Raw genomic sequence first — 24,341 nt, forward strand, 5'->3', positions numbered from 1 at the left:
GGCGGGGGAGGCCTTGTTCCGGTCAGCTTCCCCTTCGGAGTCTTTGTAGCGTGCCAGTCACGGTTGGATCTGGGTAGAAATTACAGACTCTTTTGCTTCTCAGAAGAGAGAGGGTGTCTCTTGTTTCAGTGTTACATTTTGCTGTTACAGTTGACAGCTTTCTCTTCAGTTTGTTTTTTTTTTTTTTTTTTTTTTTTTTTTCGTTTTTTTTTTTCCTTAGGAAAATGGAATGTTTCATTTTTTATGTATTTGCAAAGTCCCATCCTTATTTTCTACTTAACACACTTAGTTTGCTATCAGAAAGTTTACTGGTGCCTCTGTTGTGCTGGAACTATCATAGGTTAGATGAGCAAAAGATTAATCTGCGCCTTCTGCCCGGTAAGCTGCATAAAGCCTGCTTTCGGACTAACTGCTCCATCATCTACAAAAGCACTTGCTCTTTCCTGTCTCTCTAGAACATTTATGGATTGCAGTATTGACTGACTTACTGTGGTAATCCTGTTGTTCTGTTTCTCTATGTTGGAAATACTTTGAGCCCATTTATTTGCAGCTCATCTACTCACTGAGGTAGGTCACTGTAACTCGTTCACTAGGTTGATACTAAGTACACGCTTCTATCTGCAAAGCCAGGATCAAAGATTTGCAGTACCAGAACATGAGTTTTTACGTAGTGGCAGCAAGTTTGTATTTTTTTAAAGAAGGAAAAAAGAGAGATTTTTCTAGTATAGGGAGAAATGATATTTGTAGACATGACACGTTTCTGTAATATCGTGAACAAGTAGAAATACATTTGATGTTCACTACAATTTCTTATTTATAAACTTAAAAAACCAAAGAGGAATGGAAAAGAAACAAGTGACATTAAAAAGAAGGCAAGATTTGTAAAATGAGTTACTGATTTTTTTTTGAGCTTATCAACCCCTTCACTGGGTGTTTGGGCTATAAAAGCTATGACTGTACTGATCATGTTTTACAGTATCTTTGTAGCTTCCTGTTCTATTCCTGTTTATTACTGCGTATGCTTTTGAAGGTACCACTGTGTATGCCTTTTGAAGGTCAGGGAAATAATGAGCATCTATGAACTGAAAGAGGGACTCTGCTGGCCAAACTGAAAGGCATATTATTATTTTCCCTTGAATGCTGGAATTGAGCTTCCTTTTCTGATGGTGCCAATCAGGTTTGTGATTAGTTTCTATCCGAAATCCCTGTTTGGCCCAGCCACATCATATAACTTCACCCTATCTAGCAGCTCTACACTGCCAAAAGAAGAAAACCCTCTCTTCGGTTCTGGTCCTCTTATGCCATTTCTGGAAGGCAAAAGGTGTACATGGCTTTCTGACAGGTGAGCAACTTGAATGAGTTCAGTGGAAGGTCAGATGAATATCAGGACTGGCGCAAAAGAGGATAAAAGTAGTGTTGCTTGAAAGCCAAGGGGCTGAGTGGGACCTCCCTCTTCTAGTGCCAGTAGGTCATTACATTAATTCAAGCCACAGCATGCAACTTCACCTCAGGTTTTCTCCCTAAATAATGAAGGGAAACCACTTGCAATTGCGTAATTACCAGTTTTCCTTCCATATGCAGTGATCTGTTCTCTCTGCTGTTGATTGATGATCAGCAGATGACTTCAGCTGGCCCAGGTGCTGTTACAGTAGCCAGGAGGTGTTGAATGTGGCTCTGCACTGGTACCACCTTATGTGTGAACAAGAAGTGGTATCCCTGCCACACAGAAGCTCCTCTCATAAAACACCTGCATTTTAAATTGTATTGTTTGAGAATATTTGTGCCCTTTACAGTGGAAGTGAGATAAGATGAAGGTCTGAATTAACTGTAAATTAGAGGAAATAAAACAATCGGATGTATGTTTTCCCCCATCTCTAACAAGTTACGAGTGGTTTGTCCCTGTCTGACCATTTATAGTCATTACAGTTGCTGGAAAGTAAGTTTGTTCTTATTCTGTAAGAATATTCTGACACATATTCTGTTAATATTTTGTAAGGCGCACTTACTTTAAAAAGTCAAACTGTCTGCACACCCAGAAGTTTGAAGTATCCAGCTGAGCTTATGATTGAAAGAGCACAAGCGTCTGAGTGCCTTGCATTTCCTCTGAAAACTCCCTTCCCTCTCCAACTTGCAGTATTTCCCTGTTGCTATTTAAGAGTTGTAGTCAGTCTTATGTTTAAGTAACAACTTTAGCAAGGTTTTCATTAAAGTTGGGAGTTTAAAACTGGTTTGTTAGTGAAGTAATGTTGGAAGAGCTAATTACAATGTGGATACGCTTTGCATACATTTACTTCTTTGCGGCTTTTTATAGACCATAATACCTAGTAGAGCACTGTAGACCATTTAACTGTTAAGAAATGAGCACTTAATCTTCTGCTAATTAATCCAGGCTTTGCCCACTGTTTTGTAATCTTTGGAAGCCTTGTTTTGCTGAGTAGGTACTGCAGAATTTTTTCTTTTATGGAAGAAATTAACTCAGTTGCAGCCCTATTTCCTAGGCAAACACTGACCAGTAAAGCTTTGAAAGTCCGTGGTGCGCTGTTGTTTGACTGATGAACACAGATGCTTCTCTTGGAGAAGTATGTGAGCTACCCAGCAAAAAGGGGCACAGTGTAACTGGGAAAGGCCTCAGCCTGCTTCCAAGCTTTCTTTGTTTTCTGAGAATCTGAGTGCTCTGAAGGTGACGTAGGTGAGCTTGGTACAGATGTTTCCTCTTAAATTCTGTCATAGCAGATTTGATTTAGTGGCCTTTTTAAAATTTTTTTTCTTCTGAGTATAATTATAGCTTCAAGGGGTTCCTTGCTTCCTCTTAATATTAAAGATAGCCTGGACTTCATTTCCGTTTTCTGGAGGGATGGGGTGGTGGTGCGAGTTTAATTGGTTTAATTTTGCTAACAACTCTTGCAGTTCTTTTAAAAAAAAAAAAAGAAAAAGGTTGTGTGTGCGTGGTTTTATTTTGAATGGTCAAATTCTCTGGGGGCTGAAAGTTGAAGTTCTGGTTTCCAGCTGTGATTTCAGGACTCCAGTTCTTATCTAGAAGAGCGAAGGCAGATCTTGGTCTCTTTTATGTTCTTTTGAAGGAGATTTTTCTTTATGATTCTTTGAAGGAGGAACAGGATTTGAGGTTCTTAATGCAATACATATATTTTAATTGCATTTTAATTTAAACCTTGACTTGCAACTCATTTGACTGCTTTAACTCATTTTTACTAGCATTTAGGAGTGTGTAATGCCTGTTTGGGTGAAAGATTGCTGTACTTCAAGGACTAGATCTGTGTTGCTGACATTTCCCCTCCCTTTCATTGCTGTAGTTGGAACTCAGGCAATTGATATGTTTGCATGGTTTTCTGTAGTTCATCATTCTGGCACAGCCAAACACATGATGCTCATCTGTGTTTCGCAGCAGCTTGTGTTCTTTGTGTCTTGATAGTTAGATTACTGTAAATTTTGTTTTAAATAACACCTTTATGTTTACCCTCATCCTTCAATGTGTAACTGACTTGTGCATCAGATGTGGCCATTCCTTGGATATTTATTTTCTGTCTTTGTACTGCTAGTTTTATGCTGTTCTGTGGTTAACATCTTCATTTACCATTTTACTTATATATGTTTAGTTTATCTATACCATTATATTTATATATGTTTAGCTACTGCTAAACAAAACTAAATGATTTTACCTGGTGGTTTTTGGTTTGGTTTTTTTTTGGTCTAGAGAGTTTTAAATAGCTCTTAAATCTTGAGTAGAGTTTCAAGTTCTTTAATAAAAAGAAATGGCACTGCATGCTTAAAATAGTAAAGAAAATAGTAACGTAAGTTCTGAACTTGTCTAAAACCAACCAAACAAAAAGCCCTGTGTTGTTAGTATTCATTGATGTTAAATGCAGCAATGTGCATGTTTGGGAGGAACATACACCTCCTTGGCTTACTTTCTTTTTCTTTGTGGTTCTGTTGACATACAAAGAATGGTCTGTTTGTAAACAGCCAATGCTTAGGCGTGCCAGACTTCACAAGGCCATTTAACAAGCTTTGCTTCTTGACTACCCTCATGGCAGATGATTCCACGGGGTAATCGTGGAATGCGGGAAGACAACTCGGCTTTATTGGTGGCTTTTGGTTAAATTAAATTGAGGCAGGAGGGAGACAGCATGGAAAGCCTTGGTGATACTAGGTGAAAACGACTGTGTTGAGACCAGCCGAAGGCAGTGAAGAAAGTACATTTAAACATATCGGTTGAAGTGCTCTTCAGTGCTAGTATTGAACTAGTTTTTGTACTGCTTGTGCTAATCTGGATCAGTGAAACAGATAGGTTAGGAAACAAAACAAAAAAAAAAAGTGTGATGGTGTGATAAATCAGACCAAATGTAAACTGATGAGAGAGCATCAACATGCAAAGCTGAATTTCTTTAACTACAAAAGGGATGCTGTTCTGTACGATTTTTATAGATCGAGCCTTGGATGTAAAGTCACTTAAAAACAAATTGTAACTAGATTATCTTTAATTATTGCTTCATTTCAGGTGGTATGTGCTTTCAAGGTATGACCATCAAATGAAAGATGAAGAAAACAGACAAATGAAAATCTCTTACAAAAAATAAATATACATTCTTTTAAAGCCACTACCTTTCATGTGCTAGCTTCGTAAACGTTGGAAGGTATTAGTTACTGTACTACCACATAGTTTAAAATTATCAGACTCTGTTATTGCCAATATTTTAGTTCTTTCTGAAAAACACCTTTGATTTCTAAAGTTAACTCTCTCAGGGGAAGTATATTTGAAATCTGACTTCATAATGGCTGCTTTTATACCAGCAACCTTAATGCTGAAGTATGGCAAGGTAGAATATAGATTCATGGATTTGTGTAGACAGAAAAATTGTCATTAGCTTTAAAATCCGCATTAAGGTTTGTTTTTTGTGGGTTTTTTTAACTATACGTTTCACATACTTGGTAAGTTGTTAAAAGTAAGAATTAATCTTGATTAAACTGCTGTCACAGCAGACATCTGCAGACTTTTTTTTTTTTTTTTACACCTTAGGAGCAATTTCTTTCAACTCAATTATTAGTGGAAGTCCTGCTGGGTTACTGTTGCAGATTATTGTAGCTTCTGATATGGCTTAGTATATTGTGTCTTAAATTGCAGTGGCTCAGTTGAAGCCAGAAACCTGTAGTACTGTATACACTGGCAGATATAATTCACTGAAGAATATGCTAATGCTATTTTTATTGTTGTATATGACTTCTAAAAGTGTTTCTTGAATTTTTAAACAAACATTTATTGCCTGCAGAACATAGGCCTTGTACATCTGCTTCATGTCTAGATCAATAGTGATTAATATTTAATAATGTAATGTAAGGAAACAGGAACAATGTTAACTCTGTTTCACAGACTGTGAAACTCCTTACTACAAGGTGTTTTGTATATTGGGAATATAAATTGTTAAAAAAAGAATTTGACCAATATAATGTTGGGTGTATGCCCATATGGCAAGTGCTATAGGAAGAGTACAGGAAACAGGCTTCACATGTTATGTGTTCTCAGCTGTTGGCAGTTTAAAGGTTTTCTGTTCTGTATCCAGCCTGTCGTGTTTAACAAGTGGTGCAGGTGTAGGGTACAACTCAGGAAAACTTTGAATTGCTAACTGTTGCCTGGATAGATTCTGTGAGGGACTATGCTATACTTGTTATATTATCTTTCTGGCATTCTTTCCTAAACATCTTCCACTGTGAGTAGACAAAATATTGGCACAGAGAAACTTCTGGTTTTAATTCACTGTGGCTGCTACAACATACCCTCATGAAAACTAAGCTTGCAACTCAAGAATTTTTTCAATGGTTAGGGTCTCCAGTTGATACTGTGCAAGGCAAATGGCATCTATTTCAAAGATACTGAAGTTTAAACAGATGAATCAGAAATTGTAGGGGAGTGGGATATAATGTTCAGATCAAGAGAGTGCGGTATAGCTTGTTAATATTATGTTAAATGCTGTACTTAATTTACTTTTGCAGCATGATTTAATGTCTAATGTACTTGTCTTCCTGTATGTATACAGGGACTCCTTTGCATGACATTCTTTTCTAATCCACCCTCCATCAGAAAGTGGAATGGGTCAGCTTCATCTGTGATACTCTTATACTTCTGACTGAGATAGGGTTTCCACATTATCTGTGGAAGACTACCCATACTGAACTTGTTCCTCAACTGAAAAAATCCCTTTAGGCAGAATTTCTGTCTGTCCTGTAAATCCTCCATAGTTACAAATTAGCTTCACAGCTTACGTGTGTGCGGGATTTTTGCGCCCTTTTCCTTATGTGCCAATGTAAGAAACAAAAATCTTAATTTGATTTATCTAATAGCTGTTTCTTCCTTTTTTTTTTTTGTAGATACTATGATCAGTTGTGTTCAATTGAACCAAAGTTTCCATTCTCTGAAAATCAGGTAAGAAGACTTGTCAAACCATTAAACTGAATCATGGCACCGACGATGTGTGACTTCCAAGCCTGTACCTAATGCACGGAACAGTACTTCTCTCGGGCAAGGCATTTAATCTCTTTGAGCCTTATTTTCCTAATCTCTGTTTATTTTCTAGTCGGTGCTCACATACAGTCTGTACTGAAACTTCACTGGTAGTGGCCATAATTGCCTTCATTTTACACATTCAGAAATGTTTTGACTTGGCTAGTGGTCACTGCTGTCTAGGTCAGAAAGAGTTGTGCTGTGCTGATTCCTCTTCAACTCTCCTTTTTCCAAGAAGTCTATTTCATACTATGTTATAAAGGCTTTTTAAAACATAATTTCTATGGGAAAACCTTTAGTAATGGATGGAATATGATCTTTGGTTTTTGAAGTAGAACAGATGTTTCATTCACAACAGCTAACAGAATAAGCCCACTTAAGAGCTTACCACTTTATTCCTGCCTCTGCATCTACAAATTACATAAATTTTGTATAGACATGGTGTTCATTAAGCTTTTTTTTTCCCCCCCTATTGTATTTCTTTAGAATCCTGTCTCTAAGGAGAAATTCAGCTTAAATTCTGCCTATTGACGTCTTCCTCAGGTGGAGACTGGAATAGATCTTCTGTATTTTGGTGGGAAAAAAAGCCTACAGAATAGGCTTCTGTATTTTGGTGGAAAAAGATGCAGATCTTTGGATGTGTTTACAAATAGGACAGAATTTCCATTTCTTTCCTGATCAAATCATATTTAAATGGTAATGTTATGATTAAAAGTTTTTTTCCAGACTTACAGATTACAGGTAAGGGAATAGTTTTAATGCAGTTCAAACTGATTTGAGTTTTGCATGTAGCTGCATTAACTTGTAGCCAAGAACTGCACTTTGGTTTTTAGTGTGCAAATGTTTTTATATGGTGATCTGCAAACCCTGAGACATGGAAAACTGGAAAACTTTAGGAGCAAGTTCTGCAGATCTGTAAACTGTTCCATCAAAAGGAAGTAGTTATCAATGGAAGCAGCAATGAACAGCTGGGGACCAGAACTTCCTGAACTAGCGTTGCTGCTAGAGGAAAATACATTATCAAACAGTACCATGCTCTTTCTTAAGTTATTCTCCACAACCACTTTAAAATGAGGAATTTTGCTATCTTTTCTGGTCTGATACCAGTTGCCTACAGCTAGTGTGATCAGCTGAATAAGGAATCAAGTTGTGGAACTTCAAAGCAGGTTCTGTGAAGTATCTGCATTGTCTATGAAATGCATGCTGGAAGTATAATATAAAACACACTGTTTTTTACCTGCATTCTCTTTCCTGAGTGCATTTCCTGATAATGCTGCTATTGAATTAACTCAAAAATGAGTGAATTTTGGTATTACAAAACAGTTCCAAATATGCTAGTAATTTGCAACAGTGGAAACTGCCTGTTTGGGTGCCTTCCTTTAACTGTGACTCTACCTGACTGTCAGACTTCTTGGGAGAGGAATATCTTGATTTGGAAATAAATTTATCTGTCACTCAGAATATGAGCAGAGCTGAAAGATTATTTTGAGAATCTCTGTCTTGTCTGCTTGAAATGTTTTGAACAAACTAACAGGAAGGAAAAAAGGTAGAATAATTTTTTTTTTTAAATAACTCTTGATGATTTCCTGAAACTTCCAGAATGTTTGTGATGTTACAAGTGAATTAAATGTTTTACGCAATTAGAATATAAAAGGATAAATATGTGAATTTGGCATATTTTCTGAAGATTTCGTATTTAATGTTAGAGATAAAGATCTTTCTTTTTCACAACTTTCAGGTCTGTGTAACATTTACATGGAAAGATGCTTTTGATAAAGGATCGCTTTTTGGAGGATCTGCCAAATTGGGTATGTGAATGTGCTGGAAGTGCAAGTATTAATGATATTAAATTTTGAGAATATTTTTATATAGCTGAATTGTTAATAGTCTTTCTAGTATTCTCAACATAGCTTTCAAATGAGTTCACCGATCTTGGTAACAGATTAATCACTTCAGTATTGGTAATGAATCAATGGGCACCATGCAAAGAATTTCTATAAAATTGAGATTTGGTTTTCCAGAGGCACAAATAGATGTGCAGTCTGATAATAGTTGTGCTGTCTGCTCCTCAGACTTTTTCTGGGAGCAACCCCAACTGACATTAATTTAAATTGTTCAAGTTAATGTTAAGTTTCAGAAGTAGGTTTTTGATAATCCAGCACTTACTGTTCTAAATGAATAAGATCCTCGTGAGATGTGCTTGTGAGTGAGTGAGTCCCCTCTAGAAGAAGGGGAGTGATGGTAGCTGGCTTCAGTAGCCTAGTCTGATGTCACATTTTGTTCAAGAGAATAGAAGGATCTGCCCGTGCCCTGAAATGATTTTCCTATCACTTCTTTTTAAAATATTTTCATAAAGATTTGAACACTTGGAAAGAAAAAAATTGTATTTGTTTCCTGCAAACGTAAGGAGTTTGAGTCTGTGATTCGATTTAGTCATATAGGGACAATTCTGCACTGCAAATTCAGGATCATTAAATGGATTTGGAACACTTGCCAATAGAGAAACTAAGACTAAATCCTTTTGATTAAGTGAGGAGCTGTTCAGTCATGTGTCATCATTCTTTAGTGTTTCTATTTATACCTAAGTGTTCATCATGACTAGCATTGCAAGATGACCATTGCAATTTTGAAGCTCCAGGCAAAGCCTGGAAAAAGTTAGAGTACTAATTCTTTTTATTTTTTTAAAAGTTTTTGTGTCCTTTATATAGTTCTCTGTTAGCAACTACTGAAAGTCTTTGCAATTTTCCATGTTCTGAATACGTGCGCTAAAAGTTGTGCTTGTGTGAACTATATGTGTAACAATACACCGCATTCCTATGCATAAGCAGGTGGTGCACACCTTTCCTTGCTTTATTTTCTGACTGTTCTAAGAAGTCCTTCTGGATAACTGGAGACCTTCCTGAAGATGCTGTGGTTTTTTTTCCTCAGAGTTTGGTTGGTTCTGTCTTCTTTGGGGCTAGCATTTCATGATGATTGAACCTGTTTCATAGTAAAGTTCAGAATATTTAATTATGATTTAAACATAGTCTGTGAATCACCAGAGATCTATAATAATTGTGAGAAAAAGAATCAGTAATCATAATGTTGATGATTACCTTGAGAATTTGAATAAATGTGATGTTACAGCAGCTTGAGAAAGCTTACTTGTCTGCAGGTTAATTATATACTATCCTAAATAATCTGTGAGGCAGACGGCCAGAGATTTATGCAACATTCCATGTGAAGTATCAAAGAAATTCTTAACTGAGATGTGAGTACTGCTCAGTTAACAAGCAATGGAATAAATTTTATTTTGAAACCTTAAAGCAGATCTTAGTGGAAAGAAATTAACAAAAGGAGTCTTTTAGTATATATCTATACCGTGCTGTATCGCAGATTATCCAGATGCTGCTCTCCAGATTAACTATAGCATGTGTGTCTCTCTCCTTCAGATCAGAATTAGCAGTGGGGTTTCTCAGTGTAAAGCAAAGTTTTCAGTTACTGAGGGAGCAAAAATTTCTGTTGACCTCTGAGAAGAGGCGATCCTGCCTCCAGATGGAAATTCAATGTAAAACTCCTTTGACTTTCATGGGGCCAAGATGCAGGGGTGTGACTCGAGAGTTCTGGCTCTTGCTGTGGTGACAAACTGTTTTCTTCCCATCTTCCCCTAAATCCGAAGTCCATATCACAGGGGTAGCTGACAGATACTGTGGCTGCTTGAAAAGTGACCCAGTTCACGGCATGCCGTGTAATCTGAAATATGTTGGCTTAAGTTAATAGGTAGAGCTATAAACAGATGAGTCTGAGGAAAATCTATATTGCTAAACAGCTGTTCTCACTGTAGTAAATCACACTTGAGATGCAGTCCAGAGTATAAAGTAATTCTACATATAAAGTGATTTTGCACTTCAGAAACTTTAAAGCCATATTTTCTTTCCTTTCTTGTGTTTGTTTTAGTCTTTTGAATGATGCGTACATTGTACAAGATCTTCTTTTTAGAAAAATTCTGGAAAATAAACTACAGAAGAGAGATGATCTAGATAAATGACTGTTACCTTGATGAAATACAGCGACTGTGTAACTCACTTTTCACTCAGGGAAACCAAGTGGGAAAAACGGCATGTCAGATTTGTGGCTGCTTGTCTGAAAGTTTAGTGCAGGTCAGGGAGCACTAACGTGGAAACTTCAGAGATATGTTAGATAAATATGTAACTGTATAAGGAGGCTGGATGTTAATGAAATGAAACAAATGTGCCTCTTTAGTACCTTCATGTTTTAAGGATAACTTAGAAGTTGTACCTGGGTTTGTGAAATTGAAAATTCACTAGTTGAGTTTTCTATATTCTCCAAGAGGCGTGTCTAGACCCTTTTTAGCAGTCGTAGGAAACTAATATCTGCAGTCTTTAGATTTTCCAGCGCTAGCATATGGCCAATAACCTTTTGAAAGCAATTAATAGATTCAAAATGGTTCCTGTTGAGAGATTACTCTTTCTAGAAGTGTGGGCTCCATCCTCTGGGACTATGAAGTACTACAGGAGTTGAGTCTGGACAGGCCACACTGCTGTCTAGTGAGCACAAGTTTTAATTAAGTAGATCCTTAGCTGTTTCAGTATATGTATAACCAAGATATTTGTCAGCGTTTTCAGTCTGAAACAATAGCTTTGAGAGGTGAAAAATTCCCTGCATTTCAATAGATAGTAAGACAGAGCATGTAAAAACCTTTGGCCTCAATGAGAGAAGAGTAGTTAATTTTGCATTCAAGATACAGTAAAAGCATGTAATTGGGCAGTTACTGCAAAGTGATTAATGCATGGAAATTCATATTTCAGATTATCCTTCAGTAATGTGTGTATTTCTGTATCTTCAGGAGCCAAAAAGCTGCACTCTAGTTAGAAAGACTTTCAAATAATTTTGTGTATTGTGTAGATTTTCATGCTGCTACTTTTATGCCACACTCTGTAGTTCCTCATGTCAAAACATTTTGTGGAAGTACTAAATTAGACTATGTAAAGCCTTCAGAATGAAGATGACTTGGACTTTAATAGTTCAGTATGATTGTTATTTTTGTTGGCTTAAAACTGTTGATATCTTTAAGTACAGATATTAGTTGTGTTGGCATCATCTGTAGGATGCTAGTGTACTGAAGTTTATTTTCTTAACAGTGTGGGTAACTGTCTGTCTTGATTGCAGCTCTGGCAAGTTTGGGGTATGAGAAGACCTGTGTTTTGTTCAACTGTGGAGCACTGGCAAGCCAGATTGCAGCAGAACAGAATCTAGATAACGATGAAGGACTGAAAGCTGCAGCTAAGCACTATCAGGTACAGAGGCTCCCTGCTTATGCTTAGGAATTCAGAATTACTAATCTTAGAACATCAAATAAGTATCTCTCAATTTTAAAGCTATATATACACATACATAAATATATATACATATTTCTCCCCTCTTAATTGCAAAGGTGGATTGGCTAAGTACCTGGTCTTGGCTCATATTTATTTACCAGCTTTGAAGGACTTAATTCCGTACAGTTCCCCATACTCCTTCCCCCAAGTGTGTTGGTAACTAATAACCTTCAGCTTAAGATGTAATAATTTTAGCTAGTATAAATTTTAGTTTTAACAAGTTATACAGTAATAATCTCTTTCTTTATTCTTTGTGGAATGCATTAAAATTTCCATGTTCTTATGCCGTTAGGTGTAGCCAATATACCTTTATTTATAGTCTGTCTTGGTAAATGTTTCGGTGTAAGTGGCTTCAGGAACAAGAAGTCACAAGGAATTGTTTTTAGTGGCTAAACAATAAACGGGAGACCATATATCAAAAAAACTATTTTTTTTTTTTTTTTGTTGAACATATTATATTTGTAAGAGAAAAAATGTGTTTGGAAACATGAATGATAATATATTATTTTGTTTTACTTAGTTTGCGAGTGGTGCTTTCCAACACATTAAAGACACGGTTTTGTCAGCCTTGAATCGAGAACCTACAGTGGACATCTCTCCAGACACAGTTGGAACTCTCAGTCTTATTATGTTGGCTCAAGCCCAAGAAGTCTTTTTTTTGAAAGCTACAAGAGGTATATCTTAATTTTTGGCTTGTATATTTATGTGCTCATTACAACTTCCACAAAAACTTACAAGTGTGTTAAGTTACTAAGAGCTTGTAAAGGGCCTTTCAGAAGTTTTTGGTTTTGCCTTTACTGATTTCCCCTCCCCCCCACCATGGAAGGTCATTAAACACAAACTACAGATGCCAATTAAGAATTTGAATTTGTCTAAGGTTCACCTAACAATGCAGTTGTCCCGTTTGCCTTTCCTTTCTTTTTATGTCCAAAACCATTAGTCTTCATCTTTACAAAGGATTTTGCTGGTTTATATTCTTTCCTTTCCCCTCTTGAGAACAAAAGACATTCTCTAAAAGAACTGAGAGTACTAGAAATAGTGCATAGGGGGTTTACCACTACACCCCTCCTCCTCTGTCTGGGGAATGACTGCATGAGAATTTAGAAAGAAAGATATGACTCTGTGAGGAAACAAAGGAAATTTTCTAAGAGTTTAGGGGAGACGAATTCTGTTTGATCATTCCTATTTTTAAGAGAGGAACTCTTTGACCCGGTCTAACTTTGAGAGTGCACTGTTTATCTCGGAAGGTGAAATTCTGCAGGTAGAACAAAGAATTAGGTCCCTGACTGTTAAAGGCTGATTGTGAAATACTGATTCGGGGCTGCATATTTTAATACAACTATTAAAGAGCATATGCTTCAAAGAATTTTCCTGTGGAACAGTACTATCTTCCATACAAGAGCTCTTAATCTTTGCTATTCTGCTCTTCTCTATGTATTCGCAAGAAGTTGTGCATCTAGAAATTACAGATACCTAAAAGTAGAACTAAGGACATAGAGGTCACATGTGATTGCTCACCAACTCCTCTCTCTCCCCACGTTGTTTGGAATACAATGGAGGAAGACGGAGGTTATTTTAACTGGGATGTTTCTTCTCTTCACAGGGAAGAACCCTGAAAATTCTTATAGCCTTACTGCATTTAGGAGAATCTCAGTGAGAAACTACTGTCCTTCAGCCAACTGATAAATTATGTTTGTGTTCTTTCTCATGCTGGTAGCAGTGTTTTAGTCTCTGGCTATTTGGTCATTGTTTTGAAATAAATTTGTATAACAAATGCCTGAAACTTTTCTTCAGAGCAGGCGTGGGAAATAGATCTTTCTGTCACCTTGATTCCTTCTTATTCAAAATGTGGCAAAGATAAAGCAAGGCTAATCCAAAACCCACATGTGCCCAGTGAGCTGAAGATTTTTGTGACTACTCCCAAGACCACAAGTCTGCCAGTGTTAGAAGGACAGTAAGTTTAATAATCATCTGGCTATGGAAGCTGTAGATTTTGCCAGATGTAGAGAGGTTCCTTTCCCTGGCAGGAAAGATGTTTTGTGAAGAATCATGTTTGACAACATGCTTAACTTCAGAAACCTATTTTTCAAGGGGAAATGCTTCAGAGTTTGATCTCAAAACTCAAATTTAGTTTCTTGCTGCATTGACTATTTACCTTACTTGCAATTTTCTGTTTTTTCTCTCATGTGAGACACTCTATTTAGCAGCTTACCAGCTGATAATGTTATTTCTGATAGAACTGAGTTCATTCACAAGTTGAAAGAAAGCAGAAGTGTTTGGCAAAAAACAAATTGGTCAGTCAAATCTAACTCCACTGCATAACTACAGATCAGTTCTTTAATTTCTGAGCCTTTCGTAATGTTTTTTTAAGTGTCTTTAAATCTGCATGCGTTTGCTATTCCATCTCAAGGCTTGCATTGTAACTGCAATATTTTAAAGATATGTGAGTAAAAACTAAAGCTTCTGATGGTGAAAGATCTGTTCTGAGCTGTATGCATGGGCAAATGAGTCTCCTCTAACATTTCCTTTGTTAAGGGAAACGTAGTTAACATGCCAAAATTTTTTTTTTCTTTTCTTTTCTCAGAGCTCAAGCTCTATGAAGGAAGATGCAATTACCACACACTAAGTGGGGCTAGGAGGACAGTCTATTTAGGCTTTGTTTGGTTTTATTGAATATTTAGTGCACTGGACAGAAACATTTTAGCAGTGAAGTTGCTGGATCTCATAAGCTCCTTTCTCTCCGTTTGTCATCTAAATCCTATTCCACAGAGAAAAGATCTTTCTGGCATACCTTAAATCTATTTACCTCATAGAAGGTAAATATATTACATCATAGCTCATGCCTGAAGCGTTGTAGATAGATGTGTGAATGTGCTGGAATGAGCAGCCCACTTGGGAATTCTTTTAATTTATTTTGGCAATTAAGCATAGTCTGCAGACTTCCTAATCTCCCCATACCCCCCACTCATGCTTATCAATTTGGCAGTACGTAAAAATCACCTGAATCGGAGGATACTTGCTTGTAAGGGCAGCTGTTTCGAGTGGATGGCCAATGTTTGCATTGATTGCCTGCCTTCTCTTGGAAGACTGAATTGCAGGCCAGAGGTGATTATAAAAGGAGATAAAGATAGATGCAGCATGTTCCTATTTTAACAGTTTTGGCTTCAGGAACAGGGTGAGGACGTGAGGCAGGGAATACCGCCGCTAGGCACATGTGACTGATATGAAGTAGCAGATACCACTTCAAGGAACTGTGGTTATTTATGTCTAGGAATGGTGTTTCTATACTCAGCTGTAAGCTAATGGTGGTGTGGACTGCCATGGAAAGGACCAGTCCCTTCTCTTCTGTTGGACTTTTGCAAATTTTTGGGAGTCCTGACATGAAGAACATGAGAACAGATCCTGCTGAAAATTAACTATTTTTTGCTAACTAGATTTCAGCTAAAGTCTTTGACTATGGCTGCACAAATGCTTGTGCTGGCACAAGGGAAGGGCTGGGAACAAGCTGCCAGAGTTAAGAGTGGGACTGCGGCTTTTATTGGCAGCTTGCCATTGGTCTGAGGTAAAGCATCACCCTTAATCCTGCATAAATGCCAGCAGCTGCCAAAAGATTTCTTGTACAACTGACTGAACCTTCAGCATCATAATTGTAGTAGGAAAATCTGGAAACTGCTGCTGGATGTCAAGAGAGAAGAATGGAATCCCACCTCTAATGTAAAGCTATACGCTTAGAATGCAGTTGTTGCTGTTTGAAGATGAAGTAATTTACCTGTTCGCTTGTAAAAACTGATGATAATCATAATTGTTCTTTGTTTTTTCTCCTCCTCCCCCCAGATAAAATGAAAGATGGTATCATAGCTAAACTAGCTAATCAAGCTGCAGATTACTATGGTGATGCTTACAAACAATGTCAATATAAAGATACTTTGCCCAAGGTTAGTAACTCTCATGGAAATAATCTGGGATCTGCTGTTACTGTGAATAACTGTTATTGCTTGCAATGTACTTGATGAAATACACTTAAAATGTATCCTCAAGAAAAGCTGACATATTGCTACGTTTAAGGGAAATGAACCTGTAATTTGAAAAGTGGTGAAGAATCTAGGAGGCAAAAGATAGTGTAGTTTTTTTAAATAAGTAAAATTTTATTACATGTGTTTACTTGCAACACATTTCATTTAAAGTGAACTTGAAATGTTTGATAGCATTTAGGGATGCCTTCTTAGTACTTAATGCCTTAACTAAATCTATTTTTCAAACTAACACTTTCTAATGGGTCTTAATTGGCTTCTAGTCTCAAGGGTTTCATGTGAAATTTGCTCTCGTGTTGACAGCATGAATACAGTGGTACTGTTCACTTACCTGTTAATGAAAAATGTGACTGGAAGCCAGTGTGTGTCCTCTGTCCTTCTGCCTGCTCTTCTTCCTCCACCCCAAAACAATCTTGATACTTGTAAATTATCTCAATTTAGTCTTGATTGTTCATTTGAGTGCTGTTGGGTTTGGAAGATGCAGAAGGATCTTTTTTCATGCTCTTTGAATATATACTGTATAACGAGTACTTAAAAAATGAGCAGGTTTTCAGTGTATCAAATGTATCAATTATGTTCAAATCATAAAATAGTAGAAAACTTTTTGTGCAGTGTTATAAATGTAAAAGTTGGATAAGATTTACTTACTTTTGATATTGGACTCTTGACATTTATATCTAGCGAAGTAGGAGATTGTCTTCCATAGTGCTTTTTTTGTGTATGTCCCTGGGAAGCATCCCTTGTTGCTAATTTGCAGTTATTTTTCATTCATTAATAGTTTCAAAACTCTAAAATAACTATTCCAGCTTGCAGTGGTCTTTCTTGTTAGAAATAAAATGTGAAATATACTAGACTTACTAAAAATAGACTAGAAAACTTTATAAAAGTATTTTTATCAGTGATAAATGGAAGTGGTTGATGTCTGGTCCTATAACAATATGCAATCTTAGTCAAATAATTGCCAAAGTATTTGCTGAAGGCACTTTTATTCCCTCTGGAGAAAAAAAATCGGGTCATTCCCCCCCCCCCCCCGGTTTCTAATGGGAAAAACATTCTAATGCGGAATAGAATCTTGATAGGAACCGTATGGGTAAGGGCTACTGTATTAAAGTAAAAGCAGGCATTTTTATTCTTAAGCAATAAATCACACAAATGCCTTTGTAGGCCAGTCAGTGACTTTTTATGTATATTGTATATTTTTATGTTTTTCAAAGTTCAATTGATACCTTGCTTGGCTGCAACTTTAAAGATTAAAGATTACATGCATGTATTTCCTCTCGCACATTCTGTGGCATTTTACAGATTGGGCCAATTTCTCACTTAGGTATTATGTTTATGATTGATTTCTTAGAGGCAATGAGATATAATAAAGCCATTGCTTTGTCTGTTGTTGTTGTGGACCTTTCTAAGCTGTAGATCTGCTCCCTGTTCCAGTTGCACAGTAATCTGTACTTATTCTTAAGCAATAAATCACACAAATGCCTTTGTAGGCCAGTCAGTGACTTTTTATGTATATTTTTGAAAAAAATGTTTTTCAAAGTTCAATTGATACCTTGCTTGGCTGCAACTTTAAAGATTCTTTTATACATGCATGTATTTCCTCTCGCACATTCTGTGGCATTTTACAGATTGGGCCAATTTCTCACTTAGGTATTATGTTTATGATTGATTTCTTAGAGGCAATGAGATATAATAAAGCCATTGCTTTGTCTGTTGTTGTTGTGGACCTTTCTAAGCTGTAGATCTGCTCCCTGTTCCAGTTGCACAGTAATCTGTCAATTGATTGGAAGAACATCATAAGGTTTGCTGGTTCCATGAGTTAACGCTAGCTCTGAGAACAGTTACAGGTTTAGGGGTGTGAAATAAAGGTTGAATTGAAGCGTCAGACTCCAGTTGCAGGGCCTCCCAAACAGCTTTTTCTTCCAAATTTACCTTCTTTTTTTTTTTTTTTTTCCCATCTCTGGGGGCAGCAAGTTTGCACAAATGTGAAGAAGCAGGTCTTTATACACTGAGGTCTTTAAAACATCACTCGGTTTTCCAGTGCTCCTTGATTTAAGAAATAAAACAGTAAGGCCAAATCCTTGATCAAACACCATGCCTATACTGTGGGCTGCAGCATAATGTTTTCTTCATGTCTTGGTTGGTACTCCTGCAAAGATAAGTGCATTTGTATAAGAGTCTGAAAATGACTTTTAAATTGCTTTCCATGTCAATTTTTATTGGTCCTTTTTATTTGTTCTTTGCTTTCATAATTTTAGAGTTACTTTCTTGATAGGCCTGCTGCTGTTTTAAGTGTAATTGCTTCGTTAAATTTAGAAAAAAGGTCTGTCTTCCCCCGCCTCCCCTTCTTTTAAGAACACTTTGTCTTGGGGGCATTTGGGTGTGTTCTTGCAACTATCCTTTCTAATATATGCATGCATTTCTAATCTTTGAAGTAAATGTTTTGACTTCATGACTTGGATTTAAATTGTAGTTCATCTAAAATAATGGACACTAAGAATTTTGCAACAACAGATTAAAAAAAAAGACTATTCAATCCATGCAAAGTCATGTGGTCTCTGACATTTACCTCTAATGTTTTAACCTATCTAAACCATTAATTGGGTGATTCTAATTTCCTTTTCTTCTTCCTTTTTCTTCCTGCATCCCATGTTGTCTGTGGTGGTTAATGTGGTTGGACTTTCCCCTGGTCAGTATTTTTATTTCCAGGAGGTGTTTCCTGTTCTGGCTGCAAAGCACTGCATTATGCAGGCCAATGCAGAATATCATCAGTCTATCCTGGCAAAACAGCAGAAGAAATTCGGTGAAGAAATTGGGAGGTTACAGGTGGGCAACTTTTTTTATTCTCTGAAAAATATGGGAAAACTTTAAATCCTGAAAAGCTAGCTCAGAGTTCTAAAATTCAAATAACTAAGAATGAAACGTATTAAAAAAAAGTTGCAGAGCGTGTTTATTGCATGAATCAAATTATGAGCAGCAGCAAAGATGAGAGGTATCTCTGTAGCTTTTATAAAACTATTTTAATGAGTTTGGGCAGTTTGATACTGCTTGACATGTTTAGCCTGTATCTTTACGTTTGCATAGGCTTCTTATCTCAGTATAGCTAATATAGCATATTTGTTAATAAATTTTCCTAAATAATGTTGTTAAAAAAATCCCCAAAACATTAAAATTTTGCCTGGTCTATACCTAACTCCTTTCCTGCAATCCTGATTTAAATCTGAATAATTTTTGAAAAATGTACAAACAATTATATTTTTAGTCTTTATAATTTTTTGCCTCTATATTCAGTTTCTAGAGGGACTCTCATGTAGATGTTGTAATGAGTAAGGTAGTAATGAATTTTTGAAAAATGCAGTTGCTATAAAGTAATAATCTCTTTTTGTTTCCCTTTTTAAAAGCTAGAACAAAGATGGATTAAACTGGGGGGGGGAGGGGGAGAGATTAAAGTAAATTATTCCAAATTAAAGTATATATGCACACTGCTGTTTCTTCACTCATTTTCTGTTTCTGGCAAATGCTAGTTAGACTGTAGTATTGTACCAAACCAAAACTACTGTTGCGTGATTTATGGCACAATGGAAAGTGGCAAAAAATCAAATTTCAAATATACTTCACTTCTAATGTAGCTCCGGTTCCACTTCACAATCCCAAGAAGTTTGAGTTTTTGAATTGTTGTGAGTTTATGTGAACCTTGACTAACATTGCTTCTTAGTATTTTGTTTTTCACGTTCACAACACAAATGTGATCAGGATTGAACAGATACAGTCAAAGGACAGTGTTTTGTCTTGCATCTCTCCTGCAGTAAATTGGAAGTAGGAAAACCAGGTACCTCAGGGTTGCATCTAAGCTGAGCAGAGGGAATTGAAGAGACGGTAGACCTTGCACTTTATTTTAATTTGCAGTAGGATTCTAGCATAATTTCTGTAGCTTCTGAGTTTAAGGTTAGATGGGTGTTAGTGGCAGATGTGAAAAGCAGGACTCTGGCCTCTTCCTTCATGAATGCGAGCAAGGTTTGAGAAACAATTTGCAGTACCGGCAAAAGCAAGCTGTGGGTTTCATGAAACAACATGAAAATGACATGGTGGCTTTTTTTTTTTTGTGAATGGGTGTTTGAAGTGTTATTGCCTCTAACTCATGATCACTTCTTTTGGATTTTGGGGAGTCATAGTGAGACTTGTGAGGTATTAACTTGATTACTGTTTTTTTTTTTTTTTTAATGAACTATTTTAATGAGTAAAATCTCCTTTTTTCTTTTTGATACATAAAAGAGGGGAGAGTGTTTTCTTCAGGAAATAATAATATTGATCATATGTGTTAGCAGTAGTTACTTGGCTAACTGGGAAGTTCATCTGTTTTCCTAAGTATGTATGAAAGGCAGAAAGAAAAGTTATTATTTTAATGTTAACTGTATTTTTATTCTTTTAGCATGCAGCAGACTTGGTGAAAACAGTGGCATCTCGTTATGATGAATATATAAATGTTAAAGATCTGGTTGACAAAATCAACCGTGCACTTACAGCTGCCAAAAAAGACAATGACTTCATTTACCATGACCGGGTTCCTGACCTGAAAGATTTGGAGTCCATTGGAAAAGCCAGTCTTGTGAAGTCTACTCCAGTTGTTGTTCCCCTCAGTCAGAAATTCACTGGTAAGCAAAGTGTGTGGAGCGCACAGGGTAATTGTTACCTTGTGAAACACATGGTCACCAAAGTTCATTTGTACCATGAAAAAGTAAACTTTTACTTTTGAATTGTATTAAGTGTATAGCAGTGTTTTTGAAAGTGCCATTTGTCTTTTCCAGTTTGTTGTTCTACTACTTGATTAAAAAGTACTGGAAGAATAAACCACGGGTTGAAAATTGTTATCTACAATGTGCACTTCTCTTAAAGATTTTTCTCAGCAACTGTATTTTTTGTATGTTAAACCAACCTTTTTAATTTCAGAAGGAACACTAATATAAGCGAAAGGTATCAAATTCTACAATCTTAACTAACCTAGTTGCTGGCCTTCCATAAAGCTGAAAAATTTCAGTTTGGCTGTACAGGGGAGTTCTGAAAAATGATCCTCTCTTCCCTTTCTCATTTTCTTCCTTTAAAGAAGCAAAATTAGAAACGAAGCCTTAGGGAAAATCTGATTTGTTATCCTACAATTGTTTTAAATACAATGCCTTTAAATTATTCTAACTCAGTTTCAGTCTTAAAAACTGAAATTAATCTAAAAACCTGTAGAATTATTTTTTTAAGACATCTTGGGGACTGCGGGAGAGTATCTTAAACTTTTTAGATCAGTCTGTAGTACAACCTGTACGAAAGAGCTGTGAAGATGTTTGTGTCCTTTTACCTTCACAGTGCAACTTGAGTAATTTATACTACTTTAATTGCAGACCTGTTTGAGAAGATGGTTCCATTGCAAGTTCAGCAGTCTGTGAGTGTTTATAACCAGAGAAAGGCAGATCTAGTGAACAGGTTAATAGCCCAGATGAGAGAAGCCACAAATCTGGCAAATGGGTAAGTATGGCTTCTTGTTAAATTTCTCAAGAGAATTTATGGAAAAGCCTATAAACACTGGTTGCCTTGCAGCCTGCAGACATCCAGATTACAGCAGCGGCTTTTTATTATTGTATGGTAGGCTGGCAAACTTAAGCCATAGCAGGAGTATATAGAACTACTTTTCTGCAGATGTTAAGACTGAAAGTATATTAAGAACAAATAGTATGTGATTTTTTTTCAATCTTTCCTCATTTTTTAGGAGTCTGACACTTGCTCAGAAAAAGTTCCGGTACCATTAATCTAGAAGGATTTTCACATTCCAATGGTCAGTTTGATTGTACCAGTGACTCAATACATGATATTTTTTCCCCCAAAATTTTGTTCTTTAAAATAAACAATAATAAAAAAAATTATATCAAGCTGAAAGATAGGAATGTAACTCAAGGCAGTTGGTTCTTCATCTACCCGATAGTTACGATGGAAAATGTTTGCCGTATTTTGTAAGTGCCAGAAGACTAGGATTTGTTCAGCTTTTGAAGAGCTTTGAAACGTATTTTTGGTGAGGTATACACTAGGAATAAGTTTAGAGTTTTCAGTTTGAAATTGCTGTCCAGGAGTACGTTATAATCTGTTTCCATTATAATTGACTGTGTGATTGTTTGTTTGGATAGCAGTGTTATTTACAGGATAAAACCATCTAATAGTACAAACAAGTTGCTATTTAACATGTTGGCTTTTTCAGCGTGTTGGCTTCCCTCAATCTTCCTGCTGCTATTGAAGATGTGTCTGGTGATACTGTTCCTCAGTCTATTTTGAACAAGTCTAAGTCTGTGATCGAACAGGGAGGAATTCAGACTGTTGATCAGCTGATCAAAGATCTGCCTGAACTGCTACAAAGGAACAAAGAAATTTTAGATGAAGTAAGCTCAGCAACCACTAACACTAAAACATTCTTAAAAAAACACCACCATTGAACTTCTTTTCTCTTTAAATGGCAATAGAAAAAGGGCACGATTATCCAAAATGCTTGTAACCTTAATAGCACTTTAAAAATATGCCATTTAAGTGTTTAGTCCATACAAAAACTGTGCTGTCACATGTGGATGTTCCCTTGGAAGTATTTTGTTTTTGAAATTGTTGGGGGGGAGGGACGGACCTTCTAAAAAAATTTGGGTGATTTGTGCCTTTCATGCCTGTTTTTTATTTGCCAAATTAAATTTATAAAGGATGTATAAGCATTCTTTATATTTTCTACACTAGCTGTATATTTTGTAGCTATTTCATGTTTAGAACGGCTTATAATGCATGTGACATTTCACTCTTGTAGTCACTAAGAGTATTAGATGAAGAAGAAACTACAGACAATGACCTGCGAACAAAATTCAAAGAACGCTGGCAGAGAACACCATCCAATGAACTCTATAAGCCTTTAAGGGCAGGTAAAGTTCATGTTTCATGCTTTGGATTCTGGGGATGCTCTAAAAATGTCCATTCTCATTGTGTAAATTAAAGTAGTTTTTAATGGTCTGATACTATCTTTAAAGATACAAATTTCAGTTTAGGAAAGATTATGCCAAAATATCCTTATTGCAATCTGAACCATTATTTGGAGTCGAGAGATGATGTGATAGCAGAGAATTTGCTGCTGCTTTTGCACCCCTGGAGTGCACATGCATGCTAAAGTTTCAGAAAGCATGTGTAATGAAAAATGGCTGCCCTCCTAAGAATCTGGTTGCACTTACCTCTTAAATACTTTAGTGTATTTTTCTTTGTATATTAACGTCTCTTTTTTGTATTTCCCGTCAAGGTGTTCTTTTCTCTTTGATTTGGTGTTTTGTTTTAGGTTTTTTCCCCAGCCGTTAGTCAAACTACTTAGGGCCATCACTATAGCATGTTTTCTGTGCGCTTAATATGTATTGTTTTGAAGCTAACAAAGGACTGATACCACTGCCTTAGTTTGTCAAAGTTACAGGGGTTTAAATCTGGAGAGTAGCTCAAACCAGTGTTCATTCATATACTTTTGTATGCTTCTCTGGAGAAATAATACAGGTGTCTGGTTTATGCACTATTTAAAACATAACTTAGAAGCTTGTTTTATTTATACGTCTTAATAACTTCATAATGTGCAGGCTCATAAACGTATGAAGACTTGCTGAAAAGCATGAAAATTGCTCTGGTGCAAGGCTTGGATAAAACAAGTTTTGAAATGCTATAAACACCCTTTTTTCCTCCCACCACCAGAGGGAGCCAATTACCATAATATTTTGAATAAAGCTGTGCAAGCAGATGGCCAAGTTAAAGAGCGCTATCAGTCTCACCGGGATACGATTGCACTTCTGTGTAAGCCAGAGTCAGAACTCAACGCAGCCATTCCTTCTGCCAATCCAGCAAAAACATTACAAGGAAGTGAGGTAAAGCGTTGCAATTTGTCTCTCTTTTGAATAGAAGTGCTATTGGTCTAACAAAGTAAACTTACATGAATTGGTGTGGAAGCTGATCCTTAGCTGCTCTTGTTTCTGTCGCAAATGATACAGGAGGTAACTAACATTTTGGAAAAGAAATTGTCTTTTTGTTTGATATCTGCTTGAGTATATTTTGTGACACTTAGTGTAAGCAAGTTCAATTGCTATGGACAGCAAGACTGGTTGACTATTATAAAAGGAGCGATCCTTGATGAATATTTCTGTTATGTAGGGGTGGTACGGTGTAGTTCTTGGGGAAATTAGGCAATATATAAGACATGGCCCAGTATTTTAAAGTATTAGGCCATGACACCAACTTGATTTCCAAGAAAGTCATGGCTCATGTACAGCAATATAATTTTTCTCATAGGAGTGATTTGAAGTCAGTGTTTTTGACTGCCATTTTAAGAATAACCTATTGGAAGATATCTGATCAGTTAAAAAAAAAAAAAAAAAAAAAATA

At 36.4% G+C, this 24,341-nt stretch overlaps 1 protein-coding gene across 1 annotated transcript in view; it reads left to right on the top strand.

Annotated features, from left to right (window-relative positions):
- PDCD6IP (programmed cell death 6 interacting protein) overlaps positions 1-24,341 on the top strand; it is a 56,261-nt gene that overhangs the window by 15,056 nt on the left and 16,864 nt on the right. Inside the window, exons 4-14 of the mRNA XM_009272434.2 lie at positions 6,382-6,436; positions 8,253-8,322; positions 11,684-11,811; positions 12,413-12,566; positions 15,727-15,827; positions 18,633-18,749; positions 20,353-20,575; positions 21,311-21,434; positions 22,159-22,336; positions 22,744-22,855; positions 23,658-23,827. Coding sequence (XP_009270709.1) covers positions 6,382-6,436; positions 8,253-8,322; positions 11,684-11,811; positions 12,413-12,566; positions 15,727-15,827; positions 18,633-18,749; positions 20,353-20,575; positions 21,311-21,434; positions 22,159-22,336; positions 22,744-22,855; positions 23,658-23,827 — 1,432 coding nt within the window. The remainder of the gene's footprint in view (positions 1-6,381; positions 6,437-8,252; positions 8,323-11,683; positions 11,812-12,412; positions 12,567-15,726; positions 15,828-18,632; positions 18,750-20,352; positions 20,576-21,310; positions 21,435-22,158; positions 22,337-22,743; positions 22,856-23,657; positions 23,828-24,341) is intronic.

The sequence above is a fragment of the Aptenodytes forsteri genome, unplaced genomic scaffold (assembly GCF_000699145.1).
Source record: "Aptenodytes forsteri isolate BGI_AS27 unplaced genomic scaffold, ASM69914v1 Scaffold398, whole genome shotgun sequence".
NCBI classification, from domain to species: Eukaryota; Metazoa; Chordata; class Aves; order Sphenisciformes; family Spheniscidae; genus Aptenodytes; species Aptenodytes forsteri.